Source organism: Notolabrus celidotus, chromosome 14 (genome assembly GCF_009762535.1).
Source record: "Notolabrus celidotus isolate fNotCel1 chromosome 14, fNotCel1.pri, whole genome shotgun sequence".
NCBI classification, from domain to species: domain Eukaryota; kingdom Metazoa; phylum Chordata; class Actinopteri; order Labriformes; family Labridae; genus Notolabrus; species Notolabrus celidotus.
Window position 1 is genome coordinate 22,219,225 of NC_048285.1, and position 13,785 is coordinate 22,233,009.

At 41.9% G+C, this 13,785-nt stretch overlaps 1 protein-coding gene across 1 annotated transcript; it reads right to left on the bottom strand.

Annotated features, from left to right (window-relative positions):
* Positions 1–1,983: 1,983 nt before the first annotated feature.
* On the bottom strand, positions 1,984–11,446 carry LOC117825686 (potassium channel subfamily K member 13-like). The gene is made up of 3 exons (XM_034701604.1): positions 11,110–11,446; positions 2,084–2,626; positions 1,984–1,988 (listed from the first exon to the last, which is right to left on the bottom strand). The coding sequence occupies exons 1-3, from the start codon at positions 11,444–11,446 to the stop codon at positions 1,984–1,986; spliced, it is 885 nt and encodes a 294-aa protein (XP_034557495.1).
* Positions 11,447–13,785: the final 2,339 nt, after the last annotated feature.

Below are 13,785 nucleotides of genomic sequence, written 5' to 3' on the forward strand. Positions count from 1 at the left end.
GATGTATGCAGATGACACAATTGTCATGTCTACAACAGAAAAAAAGGATTACAGAAAGCAATAGATCATATGTGTGAATTTTGTGAGAAATGGAAGTTAAAAATTAATAGTGATAAAACTAAGGTTACAGTTTTTGGTTATCAGAAAGCGGATGTTAGCAAATTTAAGTTTGAATGGGATGGAGAAATGTTAGAGATTGTCCATGACTTTAAATACCTTGTTGTCATCATGAATTACAATGGTGCATTTAAAAGTGCTGTTAAGGAGCTGCATAAGCAAGCTTCCCGAGCAATGTTTTCTATGTTTAGCAAATGCAGAAAGTTTGACCTGCCTGTAGACGCCACATTAGATTTATTTGAAAAGCTTGTTATGCCGGTTATGTTGTATGCATGTGAAGTGTGGGGGGTTGAAAATATAGATCTACTGGAAAAGTTACACCTTGAATTTTTGAAGTATACCTTAAAAGTTAAAATGACAACCTGCAATAACATGGTGTATGGCGAGCTGGGAAGATACCCACTCTGTATTGCAGTTAACCAAAGAATGATTGGCTACTGGGGGAGGTTGATCAAAGGTAAAGAAAGTAAGTTAAACCGTATTATGTATAATTATCTGCTTAACCTGCACAAAACAGTTGCCTATGCATCACCATGTGTTTTAAAGGTTAAACAGATACTGGATGACTGTGGCCTGTCTTACCTCTGGATCACACAGCAGTGTCACAACATTAACTGGCTTAGACAAACTGTTGAACAGAGGCTTAAAGATCAGTTTTTGCAAAAGTGGCAAGGTGAACTGGATAAAATGACATCATGTGATTTATATGTACAATTTAAACGAGATGTAAAACTAGAAAAATATTTGTTATTTGAAAACCAGAAGTATAGATAGGCTATTTGTAATTTTAGAACGAATAACACCAGGATCCCTAAGGTCACGGGAAGGTATAAAGGCCTGGATAAAAAAGTACCATATTTTGTTTGAATGCAGGAACACAAGCATTCTGAATAATAGAGAGAGGTTCATACCCAGGTATTATTTTCAACGTCCCTCTGTGTTTAAATTAATTTTGCTTTTGAAATCAGATAAGCCAAAACTTATCTGTAAATTAGGAGCTTTTCTGAAGAATGTCCTTCCATTGTTTAAGTAAGATCTGTTGTACTTCTAACATGCCGTGTGCCATCATTATATTGTTTTGTTATTTGTAATTTATGTTCTGTGGCTCCATACCATGTGATCATGGTCTGAGCATCAAATTAAAATGAAATGAAAATGAAATGATTTAGTCCTAACCGGAGAGGCCTGAGTATTGTGGTTCTTAATCAAGACCTGGTCCAATGTGGTCTTGACAGAGAAGACGCTGTGAAATCACCCCCTCTTACATCTAATAAATCTACTGTCTTTATCAGTTGGTGCAAATTCCATCCATCCATCATCACAGCTAATCTCGGCAGGGTCCCAGGGAAGTCTTTAAATTCTCCAAATTCATTCCAGTTATGATGAGTCTAGATTTTGCGTTTTTGGCTCTATCTTTGCCTATGCATGGGAGACATCACCCACAATCCCTGGTCTGGGGTGATTAACATGTGAGAACATTTAAGGAGTACATAAAAGAAAAATAAATATATCAGAATATAAATTCTATACCTCATTAGGTCTGTGGCTATTTATTGTAAAACCTTTGGGTTCATTTTGGTACCGTAAGTACTTTTAGGGCCCCTATTTTAACCTCTTCACCTCTTGAAAGAAACCCAACAGAGGAATGAATTATTCTACCATGAGGGCAGTGGCCTAACATAGACTTCTTTCTCTCCATATGAACAATCATTCCGTTCTTGTTTTACAGAATTTTCTATTTCGATGTTTCTGTAGCTCACTGTTTCCACTTGAGCTTCATCACAAAGGCATTTGCCGATGGAATATGGAACATTGGAGCGCCATAACATGCTGTGACCTGAGCTGGAAACTGCTTGTATCTGCTGTCTATGCTGAGCATCATTTTCACAATAACACAGAGTTGCCTCACAGCCAAAAAAACAGAGTTTGAATAAGGGTCTGATTTTCAGTCTGTGGTGGTGGATACCACTATACATCCAGGCCAGTGTCCTCAGCATCCAGTTCAGTCCCTGCTTGATGATCACAGAGATTGCATTAAAGAGGGAGTAAGTGCAGCACACTCCCAAGAGCATCATGAGACAGTTTGCAACCTGGTACCCTTGAGAGTCTGCATGGTGCTCTCTCTGGCCACTAACAAAGTCACCAAAACCCACTGTGCTGAAGGCCACAAAGCAGAAGTAGAGGGACTCCAAGTAAGTCCAGCCCTCCATGACAGAATAAAGGGAGGCAGCTCCACATGCAACGAGCAGGACAGCAACAAAAAGAATGAGTGTGACTTGGTAAACGGATGGGTTCCCTTCTTCATTACTGATCGTGTCACTGCTTCTGCTGTCCAGACGGCCAGGTCCTTTTCTCCATCTCTGGCACCAGAAGATCAGGAGGCTCAGCAGTTTTATGACTCTCTCCAGAAAGAGATTAAAAAAGAGTATGGCAGCAGAGCACCCCAACAACCCGTAGAAAACTAGCAAGATCTTTCCAGTCACAGTGGATGGGGCTGTTACTCCAAATCCTGTGAAAAACAGTAAAGGTTAAAGGTGATATCTATGGTTACAGACACTGTGATAACAACCAAAAAAAAATGTATAGCTTTAAACTTGTTTACAGCCACAGTGAGTGCTTGTTTCACAAGTTATTGCACATAGTTTGTGTTCTAATAGTTCTTGAGCAGGTTATGAGGGGTCTGCAGTGATGTTATCTGCCCATTTCTTGACCCATGACTGATACAAGACCTTGATAGAGGGCAGGTCTGCCTGCAAGAACAGACTGGGTGATTGCGGTTTAGACTTGAGTCAGCAGCTCCCGTATCTGCTGGAACTTCCTGAGCAGTCATAGGGAGTACAACATCTGCTGGGCCTTTTTTGATGTTGTTCCAGGAAGCGAAATGAGTAGACATGGTGCTATTGAGAAACAACAGGCTAGGTTAAATTTTTCAGCAGACGAGGCTGATCCTGCCATGTAATTGAGCTAATTTTGAGAAACTCCAACCTGAGCACACAGTTTAGGTGTACGCTCCACTAAGAATTTTTTCACCACTTCCCTCGACACCAGAAATCCTATTTGTGTTTGCACTATTTTCGGATGCAACATAGATGTGCTCTTCCGCATGTAGCGCACTGATCAGATGTTCAGGTATGCAGGCTTCAAAGAGACAAAAATACAATTGAATAATAGTTCGGGACAACTGGAAAATCTGGGGTCCTGCTTCCAGTCCTGGGATTGGAGATTTGCATGGAGGCTTTGTAGCTGCAACTAACAAGTTAAACCAGCTAGGGAATACTAGGCAGAGATTACAAATGCTACTTCCTCAGGGAAAATAATGGAGTTGGCATCTCTAGTGCTTCTGTCTCTCTCTGTACCATTGTTGAAGAAAGTGATGATCAGACAGATGAAGCCTTTGAGGCAGATGTCAGACTTGAGGACTTATCAGTTACAGCAGGGGATGAAAGTGAAATACAGAGGGCTGATCAGGTGGTCGCCATGGAGGTTGGGGATACAAGCTCAATCTGCACAGTCACTCAGTGTGTTGGAGACAATATAGACATGAACATTTCATTGTATGGGTTTGATTAAAGTCACCTCTCCAGCACCACCCTCAGCAGATTATCAGATAATTTATTCCCAGATTGGCCAAATATGGGCTAATTATTTCCCTGACTATAAATAATGAGTTTATCAAACTGACTTAACACTTGCATGCCTGACTCATTTAGACTTTGGAGCATTGAATGGTGAAACATAGTTGGTTTTCTGCTGCCTGTTTGCCAAGAGCCAAAATCATTTTCTGTCACGGTGTGAAGAGGCAGGAGGGCATGGGACTTTTAGAGTTTTGTTTTAGGTACTGCATGAGTAGGCCTGAATAAAAGTTATTGATAATGGTGCTGCAAACACTGACTCGCCATAAGAAACTTCCTCTCGTCTAGGGTCACCAGGTGTTCCGCTTTGTTCGGAACATCATTTTAATCAGTTGTCCCACACAGTTGCCTTTCTTTATCAAATGGATGTGAGGAAGTAAGAGAAGGCTGTAACCATTGCCTAAGTCAATCAATCAGCACACATAGGCTCAAGAGCTCGCTAATCCGTGAATCTCTACGTTGCCTACTGTACCCTCCTCTTAGATAAAACAAGGCAGGAGTCATCGGTTTCCTCAAGAAATGCCAGGCTCACAGAGAGAAAGGTTGAGAAAAGGATACACTCCTCCTGGAAACAAAAGAGGATTGCTAAGCAGATAAGGTAACAGCAGCTGAAATAACAAACATTTGCCATACTGTGCTGCACTTGCATTCATATTTGATCTGGTGGAAGTTTGATATTTGATACCGTGTCTGCATGTGCCTGTTTCTGAGTGGAGACTGTCTCCCCACATCATGGCTGCTCGTGGAAACCTTCCCCAGTTAGAATTAATCAGTGAGCCCACTGGGCCTTGTAGTGGTGCATCTTAAAGAGATATCCATGCCAGCTACTCTGTTGGGGTTAGGCCCCATGCATATAGAGTATTCAACTGGGTTGAGAGATACTCTCAATAGGTTGGAGAACATGACATATACATGCACAAGACAAGATTTGCACTTTATTTACAGGGAGCGTCAAAATCAAGACAAACAGAAAGCTCCCCACTGAAGCTTTAAAGCAGAATTGAGCTTCACTCTTTGAGTTAGCCTTCAAAGGAAAATGTCTGCCATGTGAATTTGGTGAATAGATGACACATGGCAGTTTCACAGGGCGACCCAATGATGCTCTGCTTACCCTTCCTACAGCGAGAAGGTACTATCTGCAGAGGTAACCACTTGAAAAGAGTTGAGAAGGGCAGGTATCCGTATGTAAAGACATCTAAAGGGTTTATCACAACTGAACCTTTTCGTGCTTTCTAATGATGTTAATAGTTAAAGTACTTTTTTGTACACAAAGTCCAAACATTTATTTTGTGATATGCTGAAATATTGAGATAATGTTGAAGAAATGTAATGAACAGCCTTCAACAAATGAATGAAAAACTGGTCAGAAATTGAGAATTACTGGGAAAAAAAAGGTCAGCTGAAGAATTTTCCTCTGGGCGGATAACGGAACCTTATATTAATAGCTGGAAGGAAAGCATTCAGGATGTGGAACATGGGATAACTAATGGGCCAACAGTTTTGTGTAGGCGGTCTCCTCAGAGTAGCAGAGGCTGTCACTGTCCTTTCTTTGGTTTGTGTTAGACAAATGAATCAGATTGGCTTGTTACTTGGAAGCAGATGTCCCGGAGGTGGAAGTCTTGCTATTCACTGGACTCATGACCTTTGCCCTAGTGGTAAATGATCAACCCCTGTAATGTAATGGTTTCACCCACCCCATCCTCCTTTTTAGTTTGAAATAGAATAGAGATGGGTTGATGCCCCTGTTACAGTTAATACCGTCATACAGGTTCCCAAAGGATATTTTACGGACAGTGGCCAAAGCTCATTAGTGTCAGTGGGAAATGACTGCACTCTTTACAAATTTCCGTGCGGTACGATGCATGATATGAAAAGGATATGACTTGTGCTCGGTTTCATTTTCAGAATCAAAAAAGGTGTCGGCTATAGAAGGAAGGAAAGGCGACACATTAATGCAGGAACAAATATGGTGTAGCTGTCATAAGTCATGATATGTCAAATTGTAGTTTCTCAAAGTTCACAGAGAAGCATTATTTTTTCGTCATTCACTAAGCCCAGAGGTGTAGTTACATAAGGAAATGATTGCAGTCGGTAGACACAGAATTTGTTTTGAAAAGGAAATTGATTGAGGCGCAGTGCCATCTGTCCTTCAGTTTCCACAGTGACAGAGTACCTGAAGATAGTGGGTACAGTTTAGAGGCTGTAAATTGATTCAAAGAGATGAGAGAGGTATTGTTTATTATCTCTGAGATATGTTTTTTTCTCCAAAGGTTCAGACAAAACATTGATTTTGATGGGCTGTTCTTCAACCTAAGATCAATGTGGCTTCATGTGTCCTGTGTTTGTGATAAGTTACAGTGTGTATAATAGGTGTGTTATTCAGAAATGGTATTGATCTGTCATCATGGGATCCTTTTGTCAGAGTTCTTGTTGAACATGCTTTACACCTTGTCAACATTTTATTGGTTCTATCTGTTTGTTTCTAAAGCAGCCATTCCTAGACATAGGAAGGCTGCTGCCAAGTTTAAAAATCTCTCATAATGTGCAGCCCATCCGAAATTCTCATCGTACAACTCATCATTACTTTTGGGATCAACATGATCTGTAAATACTTGTTATTTTTGGGGGTTATTTTCACTCTTACTGGATAGGAGAGCTGAAGATAGGAAATATAGGAAATATGGGGGGCTGAGAGCATGGGAAGACATGCAGCAAATGGAAGAGTCGTACCAGCGACTGCCGCAATGCCCAAACCGCCAGGCCAACAGAGCCCCACAAGTAACAGATTTGGTGAGTAATTTACTATGGCAATTTTAGGGGGTGAAGTAGAGTAACAATAAAATTAAAGGTGGGTAAAAGAAGAAAGGAACCAAGTGAAAGCAAATCAAAAGGGGTTTCATTTCAAAAATAGACTACAATTAACAACTTAAAACAAGCTTCTATCAAAACAACAAATTAGAAGCCGAACTTTTCCTTCTTGACATCCTGTGCCTCTTTCGTACAGCAGGGGTGGAGCATTTGGGCCCAGAACTTTTTGACCGGGGTGGCCCAACTGAGGCTCTCACATAGGCAGGGGTGGCCAATGCATTACTAATAAATAACATTTACGCTTTCTGTCTTCACAACCTACTTTCATTAAAGTATTGAACAGTTGTTAAAAACATGACAAAGTGGCATAAATCTTCTAGGCTTAATTATTTATAGACTGACAAAAGATGTTTTTTCAAAGTCACATTTGAGGGCACTAATAAAGAAATCTACTATCAGCCTTTTAACCCAAATTATAGATTTTAACCGAAACCCCACCTCTGACAAGGCAAACAGCCAATCATAGTTTAGGATTTTGGGGTGGCCCCTGGGGTGGCCAACTGGATTTCAAGGGGTGCCAGTGCCACTCTTGGCCACCCCTCTTGACATGCCACTGCCGACATTCTGTTGATTCAGTGGCTGTGACAACGCGGGAGCAGAATCAGGCTGCTCCAACAAAACTTCAGGCTCGCCTGAAGCAATGCTCTTAAGGTAACCAGCAGGTGATGACCTCATCAAATTTCCTGCAAGAGTGAGGAAGGCCAAATTCCACCAGATCCGGTCCGGTCTGTCTCCGATCCGCCATGGCATCGGATCTGATAGGATTCTATTCTAGTCAATCTGTTAACCCCCACTGGAACCGCTCCGCAGGTCAGAGCCCTCCGGATCAGATACGCAAGACTTCTATTTTTGCCAGATGCCGGAGTATGACGCATCAATGCCTGACTTCCTGTCCCGCTCAATCTGCTCTGTGACACAGAGCAGATTGAGCTCAATCAGAGCAGATTGAGCGGGACAGGAAGTCAGGCACATAAACAAAATAAAAACAAAAAAAACCTCTGTCACATGACTCCAGCTGTCCGGAGGTCCTGCTTCGTCGGATCGGAGACGGACCGGACATGGATCTGGTGGAAGTCCCGTGTCACAGTGGGAGAAAATATACTTTTGTGCGTCATGGCACATGCCTCTGCCAAGACTGCAGATTTTAGTGAAGGGAAGTAACCTTTTGATACCCTCTGGATGACTCTGGAACACAGTTTTTAAATGCCTCCAACAACAATACATTCTGTAGGGCGCCAAAGTCAGTGGCACCACCATTTATCATCTGGTGGGGAGATTTCCTCGGGCCAGCAAAATGCTTTTTTTATAGGCCTCAGGTAAAACCCCATAAGCACTCAAGATAAAACCCTTTACCTTATCATGGTGGAAAATGTCCACAACTTGCAGAGAGGAGAACACCTCTAGGGCTTTACCTGTTATCTTATGTTGTAGTAATAGGGCCCACACCTCTTTTGGCCATTGCAGAGCAGTGGCAATCCTTTCAAACACGATGACGAAAGCCTCAAGATGTGACTCCTCAAAAAAGGGCACAAGAGGAATATTTTGGCTCGCATCAAAGATGTTCCTAGAATCTGAAGGATCTGGGCCTGGCCCAGTAGAATTCATTGACAAAGTAATGACTGCTTCGATGTACAGAAAACAACAACACACTTTGAGCTAGCAATACCCTTTAGGTTACTGCTGCTTACCTTATCAAACACTTAACGACTGCGTTCTACTCAATTACCTAGTGTCAACCAGATAAGAGACAGGATGCAAGAAAAAAAACCCCAGGTAATATACTAACCAGTTAGTTAGTTTATTGAACTACACAAAAACACAGCTTCCCCAGATCCTGCCCAACTAAAATTTTACCAACCTGTCTTCTGGGGTTTCCTGGGCTTGAGGCAAATTTAGAGTTATATGTTTGGGGCTTTCATCCAGTCTACATGTGTTTTGTGGGCTTGGAGAAGGCCTACGAACGTGAACGACGGGGGCTCTTGTGGGGTTTACTGCGGGAGTACAGGGTTCGGGGGCCGCTACTGCGAGCTATCCGGTCCCTGTACGACCAAAGTGAGAGTTGTCTCCGCATACTTGGCACAAAGTCAGACGCGTTCTCGGTGCGTGTTGGCCTCCGCCAGGGTTGCCCTTTGTCACCGATCCTGTTTGTAATCTTTATGGACAGGATCTGAAGGCACAGTCGGGGGGGAGGAGGGTCTCCAGTACGGGGAGCTCGGAATTTCATCTCTGCTTTTTGCAGACAATGTGGTTCTGTTGGCTTCTTCGAGCGGGGACCTCCAGTAGGCATTGGGGCGGTTTGCAGCTGAGTGCGAAGCGGCCAGGATGAGAGTCAGTACCTCCAAGTCTGAGGCCATGGTTCTCTGCCGGAAAACGGTGGATTGCTCTCTTTCGGTGGGGAGCTGGACTTTGCTCCAAGTGGGGGAGTTTAAGTATGCGTGAGATCCACAGGCGGATTGGTGCAGTGTAAGCAGTGATGAGGACGTTGTATCGGACCATTGTGGTGAAGAGGGAGCTGAGCCGGAAGGTAAAGCTTTCCATTTACCAGTCTGTCTACGTTCCAACCCTCACCTATGGTCATGAGCTGTGGGTCATGACCAAAAGGATAAGATCGCGTATACAAGCGGCTGAAATGAGTTTTCTGCGAAGGGTGTCTGGGCTCGGCCTTAGAGATAGGGTCAGGACATCCGGAGGGAGCTCGGAGTAGAGCCGCTGCTCCTCCGCGTCTGGGATCACCTCGGGATTCCCCAGGAGGAGCTGGAAAGTGTTGCTGGGGAGAGGGATATCTGGGTCAATTTGCTTGGACTGCTACCCCCGTGACCCGACCCGGATAAGTGGAAGAAAATGGATGGATGGATGGACAGTGGATATGGTAGGAAAGTGGGAGAGAGTAGGGGAATGACATGCTGGAAAGGGGCCGCAGGCTGGAATTGAACCGTGCCAGCCGCTATATAGGCACGCAACTTAACCATTAGGCTAAATCAGTGCCCTCGAGGCGACTTTAAAGGCAGTATCAGCAGCTGAAACATTGAAATGCCCACCTCCGCCAGGGCACGGAGTCACCGCCTGAAGTTCACACCCAAAAATAATAAAGGCAAAATAATAAACAAGTGCCCGAAGGAAGGGGTGTAATCAGCTGGACACTCTCCTGTCTAGACTGAGGAAGCTTTAAACAAATATATTAAGGCTAGTCAACAGACAACACACGATACACCTTACCTAGATTATAACTAGAGAATTTTAATAAACTATTTACTCACACTAAATTCCAAACCTTCTTTTGGATCCCGGACGAGCCCCGCAATTTATGTTCCGCTTGTGTCAGTGTAGTTTGTGCTTGTGGTAGATTTTTGTGATTGGCACAAAAAAACTGTTTTTGAAGTTTTCTTAGATATTATTAATAATGGTACATAATGTATATATCTTTTTCAATGTTAACTTAAACAGTCCTAACATGGAGGTGTGGGAGAGTCGCCTTTTCTTTTGTATATTTGTTTTCTCCTGTTATATGAGTCAGGTAGGTAAGGGTTTGTCTTTTCTTTTGGTTATTTCCCCTGAGTTAAGAAAGTGTGCCTGACTTGGAGATGTTTGTTTATTGTTTCGGCCTTTTCTCTCCCAGAAGTTTTGTTTTTGGGAGTGAGTAAGGAGAGGGTCATTTTATGTGGCACTCTGGTTTCCTCTCGGCTGAGTGTCACAGGCATACAATAAATAATGAAGTTAAACAAACCTACAAATGGCATGGAAAACTAAGTTGAATTATAAAATCAAAAGTTAGAAACATTTTCAGGATTTTTGGCAAATGGCCTCATTTGGCCCACCAGCAGCACCCTTAAGGTCCTTTCATAGAACCTGGTCCACCCTTGACAAATCATAGAGCCCTTTATAAGGTAAAATGTTTGACTGTATTTCTCAACTGGTTATTGAATCTTTTAAAGCTCCTTTGGATAGATTTGACTTGGTTACGGCAACTCAATTGCCTCTTTATGAGCTCCAAAAACAAATAGGACAATCAGCATACAGATCATTTGTTTCTATGTGTTTTTTTTAAATTATGCCTCAAATCACTGTTGCAGGGTAGGTGTCAGGCGAAGGGATTAAATGTTTGGTGCAGAAATAGCATTAAAAGAAAAATAATACCTAAAAACGTACAGGACAAAATCAGAGAAGAAATTAGAGGTATCACTCTGTCTTCAGGGGGAGGCTAACATCAAAAAATGGAAAAAAATAAAACGATGTTCCACACAGGGTCTTTAAATACTTTTAAGTCCATATCACATTTATTACTTTAAGTTTTTTATGAAATGTATTTGCAAGTTGATAGTCCACTCTGCAACATCTGACCTTGGATTCATTTAAGGCTGATTTAAAAAACGGTACTAAGATAGACAATCAGGAAATTGAAAGTGTATTGTGTCTTGAAGATGGCAGTAGCAATGGTTGGAAGGTAATGGTACAGATTCAACAGTATTTTCCCCGCCAGCTCTTCTTGACTCACCAATAGTGGAGACAACGGTTCCTACAAAATAGAAAGCACCTGGAATGTCCCACAGGGCTCTGCCTCGCTCTGTCCGGATACCTGCGGTCCTCGCCTCCTCGTAGTGCCGTAACAGAGACTTCAGGTCTTCACAGCTGACGTTATGTTCCTGACTGAAGTCCTTTAGCCTTGTTTCCCAGAGCTGGTGGGCCTGAAGCTCTGCTGGTCTCTCCAAAGAAGAAAAAATGGCAGCACCAGCAAGCATGTACAGAGCAATAAGCACAAAGAGCAGATAGAAACAAGCAGTTTCCCTGCTGGGGATCAGGGATGGACAGCAGCAGGAGAAATCTTTCTTCATTCTTAGTTGAAAAGGCTGAAGACAAATTTTCCTCTCCGTTTGCTGTACAGCGGTCGCTGTGCTAAGCAACAGCAATAAGTTTCATATTTGCTTAGGTGTCTGATACCATAAGTCTACCGGAGCTACAGACCAATTGCTGGCTTTCCCCTCTCTTTGACTTTATCTCATGCTTCAGTGTATTTCTATCTTATCCAGTTCTAGTTGAATTAGCATGACTTACAAAACATTAGTCCCTTATCTAAAGCTGTGTTGACAACCGCTGCTTCTAGGTCTGCAGGTGGCTGTAACAGAGACTTAAATGATGTGTGTATGGCTACTGCTTATCACCAGCTCAATAACCCTTCTCCAATCTCTTTTTATGAGCCACAAACATACACTGCACTGTCCTCTCCTTCGTTTTTTTTGTTTGTTTTACTGGTCATCATAAGCAGACCAGCACAAAAATGAAAAAGGTAATGTACTACAACAGATACATTATCCTTGTTCTTCTCACTTTAAACCTCTCTGTTACTGTGATAAGGAACAGAGAGGTTGTATTTCTTATAGGATTGGAGAAATCTTAAAAAATGTGACTACAAAAACACTTGCATTTCTTTCTTACATCATGCGTGGGTGACTGGAATCATACAGAAGGAATGCCAGCTCTAACATCCTGTGAGCAATGAAAACCATACATGTCAGTAATTTATCGCTACCACGCAGATTAAAGCTTTATAAACATCTGTTAATGTCTACAAAGTGGGAGGGGAAACATGTAGATTTGCAACTGCAATTCCAAATAAGTCAGGACACCATGTGAAATGTTATAAACCAGATGTGATGGTTTGCAAATCATTTAAAGCCTGTATTTAATTGAAACTAGTGCAAAGACAATATATCAAATGTGGAAACTGAAAACATGTTTTTGTTTTGTGAAAAACACATGCTTATTTTATATTTGTTGCACTGAAACACTGGAAAAGTTCTGCAATGCTAGAACAGAGGAACATCTACCTGACTAGTTAGGTTCATTTGGGACAGGTTTTTATGACTGGATATTGAAATTGCCTTCCAGAAAGGCTGAGTCTCTCAGGTGTAAAGATGCTAAGAATTCCCCCTATCTGTGAGGGATTGTGTTTTAGTTAACAGTTCAACGAATTTGGAATAATGTTCCTGAGCACTAAATTGAGAAGAATTTGGGGATTTCATCATCTGTCGTACATTATATTATTAAAAGACAGATAATCTGGAGAACTTACTGTTTGAAAGTGAGAAGGCTAAGAACCGGTACTGGATGGCCCTGTGGTCCCTCAGGCAATACTGCACTCAAAATAGACATGACTCTACAGTAGATGTCACTGCATGGGCTAAGTATCCCCTGGAGAAACCATTGTCTGAGACCACTCCAGTAAAAAAAAAGTCTGAGCATGCACTTGCCCTTCATTCAACCTAACCAAACTTTCACCTAGCCCAAGGTTCCAAGTAAATTGTCAATATTCATACTTATTACAATGTACAAAGCATTAAACATTAATGCTTTGTCTTCTTTATGTTGAATGTTTTTATTGGGAGTGCCACTCGACAAGCCTGTTACAGTTTTCTGGCTCCTCCCGCACATTTCTTGTCACTGAAGTTAGTGGTTAGTTATATTGTTGAATTTACCTGTTATATCCTGGCTTTTGTAATTGAGCAGCAATGCTTTATTGGGTTATTTTATGTGTGCAATACAATACAATGACTAAATTAAAAGTAAAAAATAGTCAGTTGCCACATAAGCTTGCCGCTTCTTCATAAAGGTCATAGATAGGTCACCTGAAGAGGCCAAAGTCTGGTGTTTTTCAGTTAGTATTCACCGGTGTTAACCATGTGCCTTTTTAGATATTTTGAAAGGGTCTCTTGCTATAATAGATTGTTTAGTGTCAGCTTAAGTGCCAGTTGCTAGTTTAAATCCCATCCTTCGTTGTATCCATTATTAATTCCCTGGCTTTACAGAACAATGAAAATCCACTAATGGATGGTACAGTTTTCATGGTGCTGCATGGGTATAACATTTTATAACCCTAATTTACTGCAAACAAAATTGCTATGCACTGTTTAATCACAAGTCTCCACTTCACCTGAATCATCACACCTTAACAGGTCACACCTGACCAAGCCACTCCCCCAGCCTTATAAAAACCTGCCCTCAGGCCTTTGTCTCCTTTACCTCCAAACCAAACTGGCATGAGGTTGTGAAGTCAAAAAAAGGACCTATCTATTCCTTTTGTGTTAACCTAATATCAAGAGGAATGAAATGCTTGAAGTAGATGCACAAATCATATAAATGATCTACATATCGATCCGGCACCAGATCTTGTGTT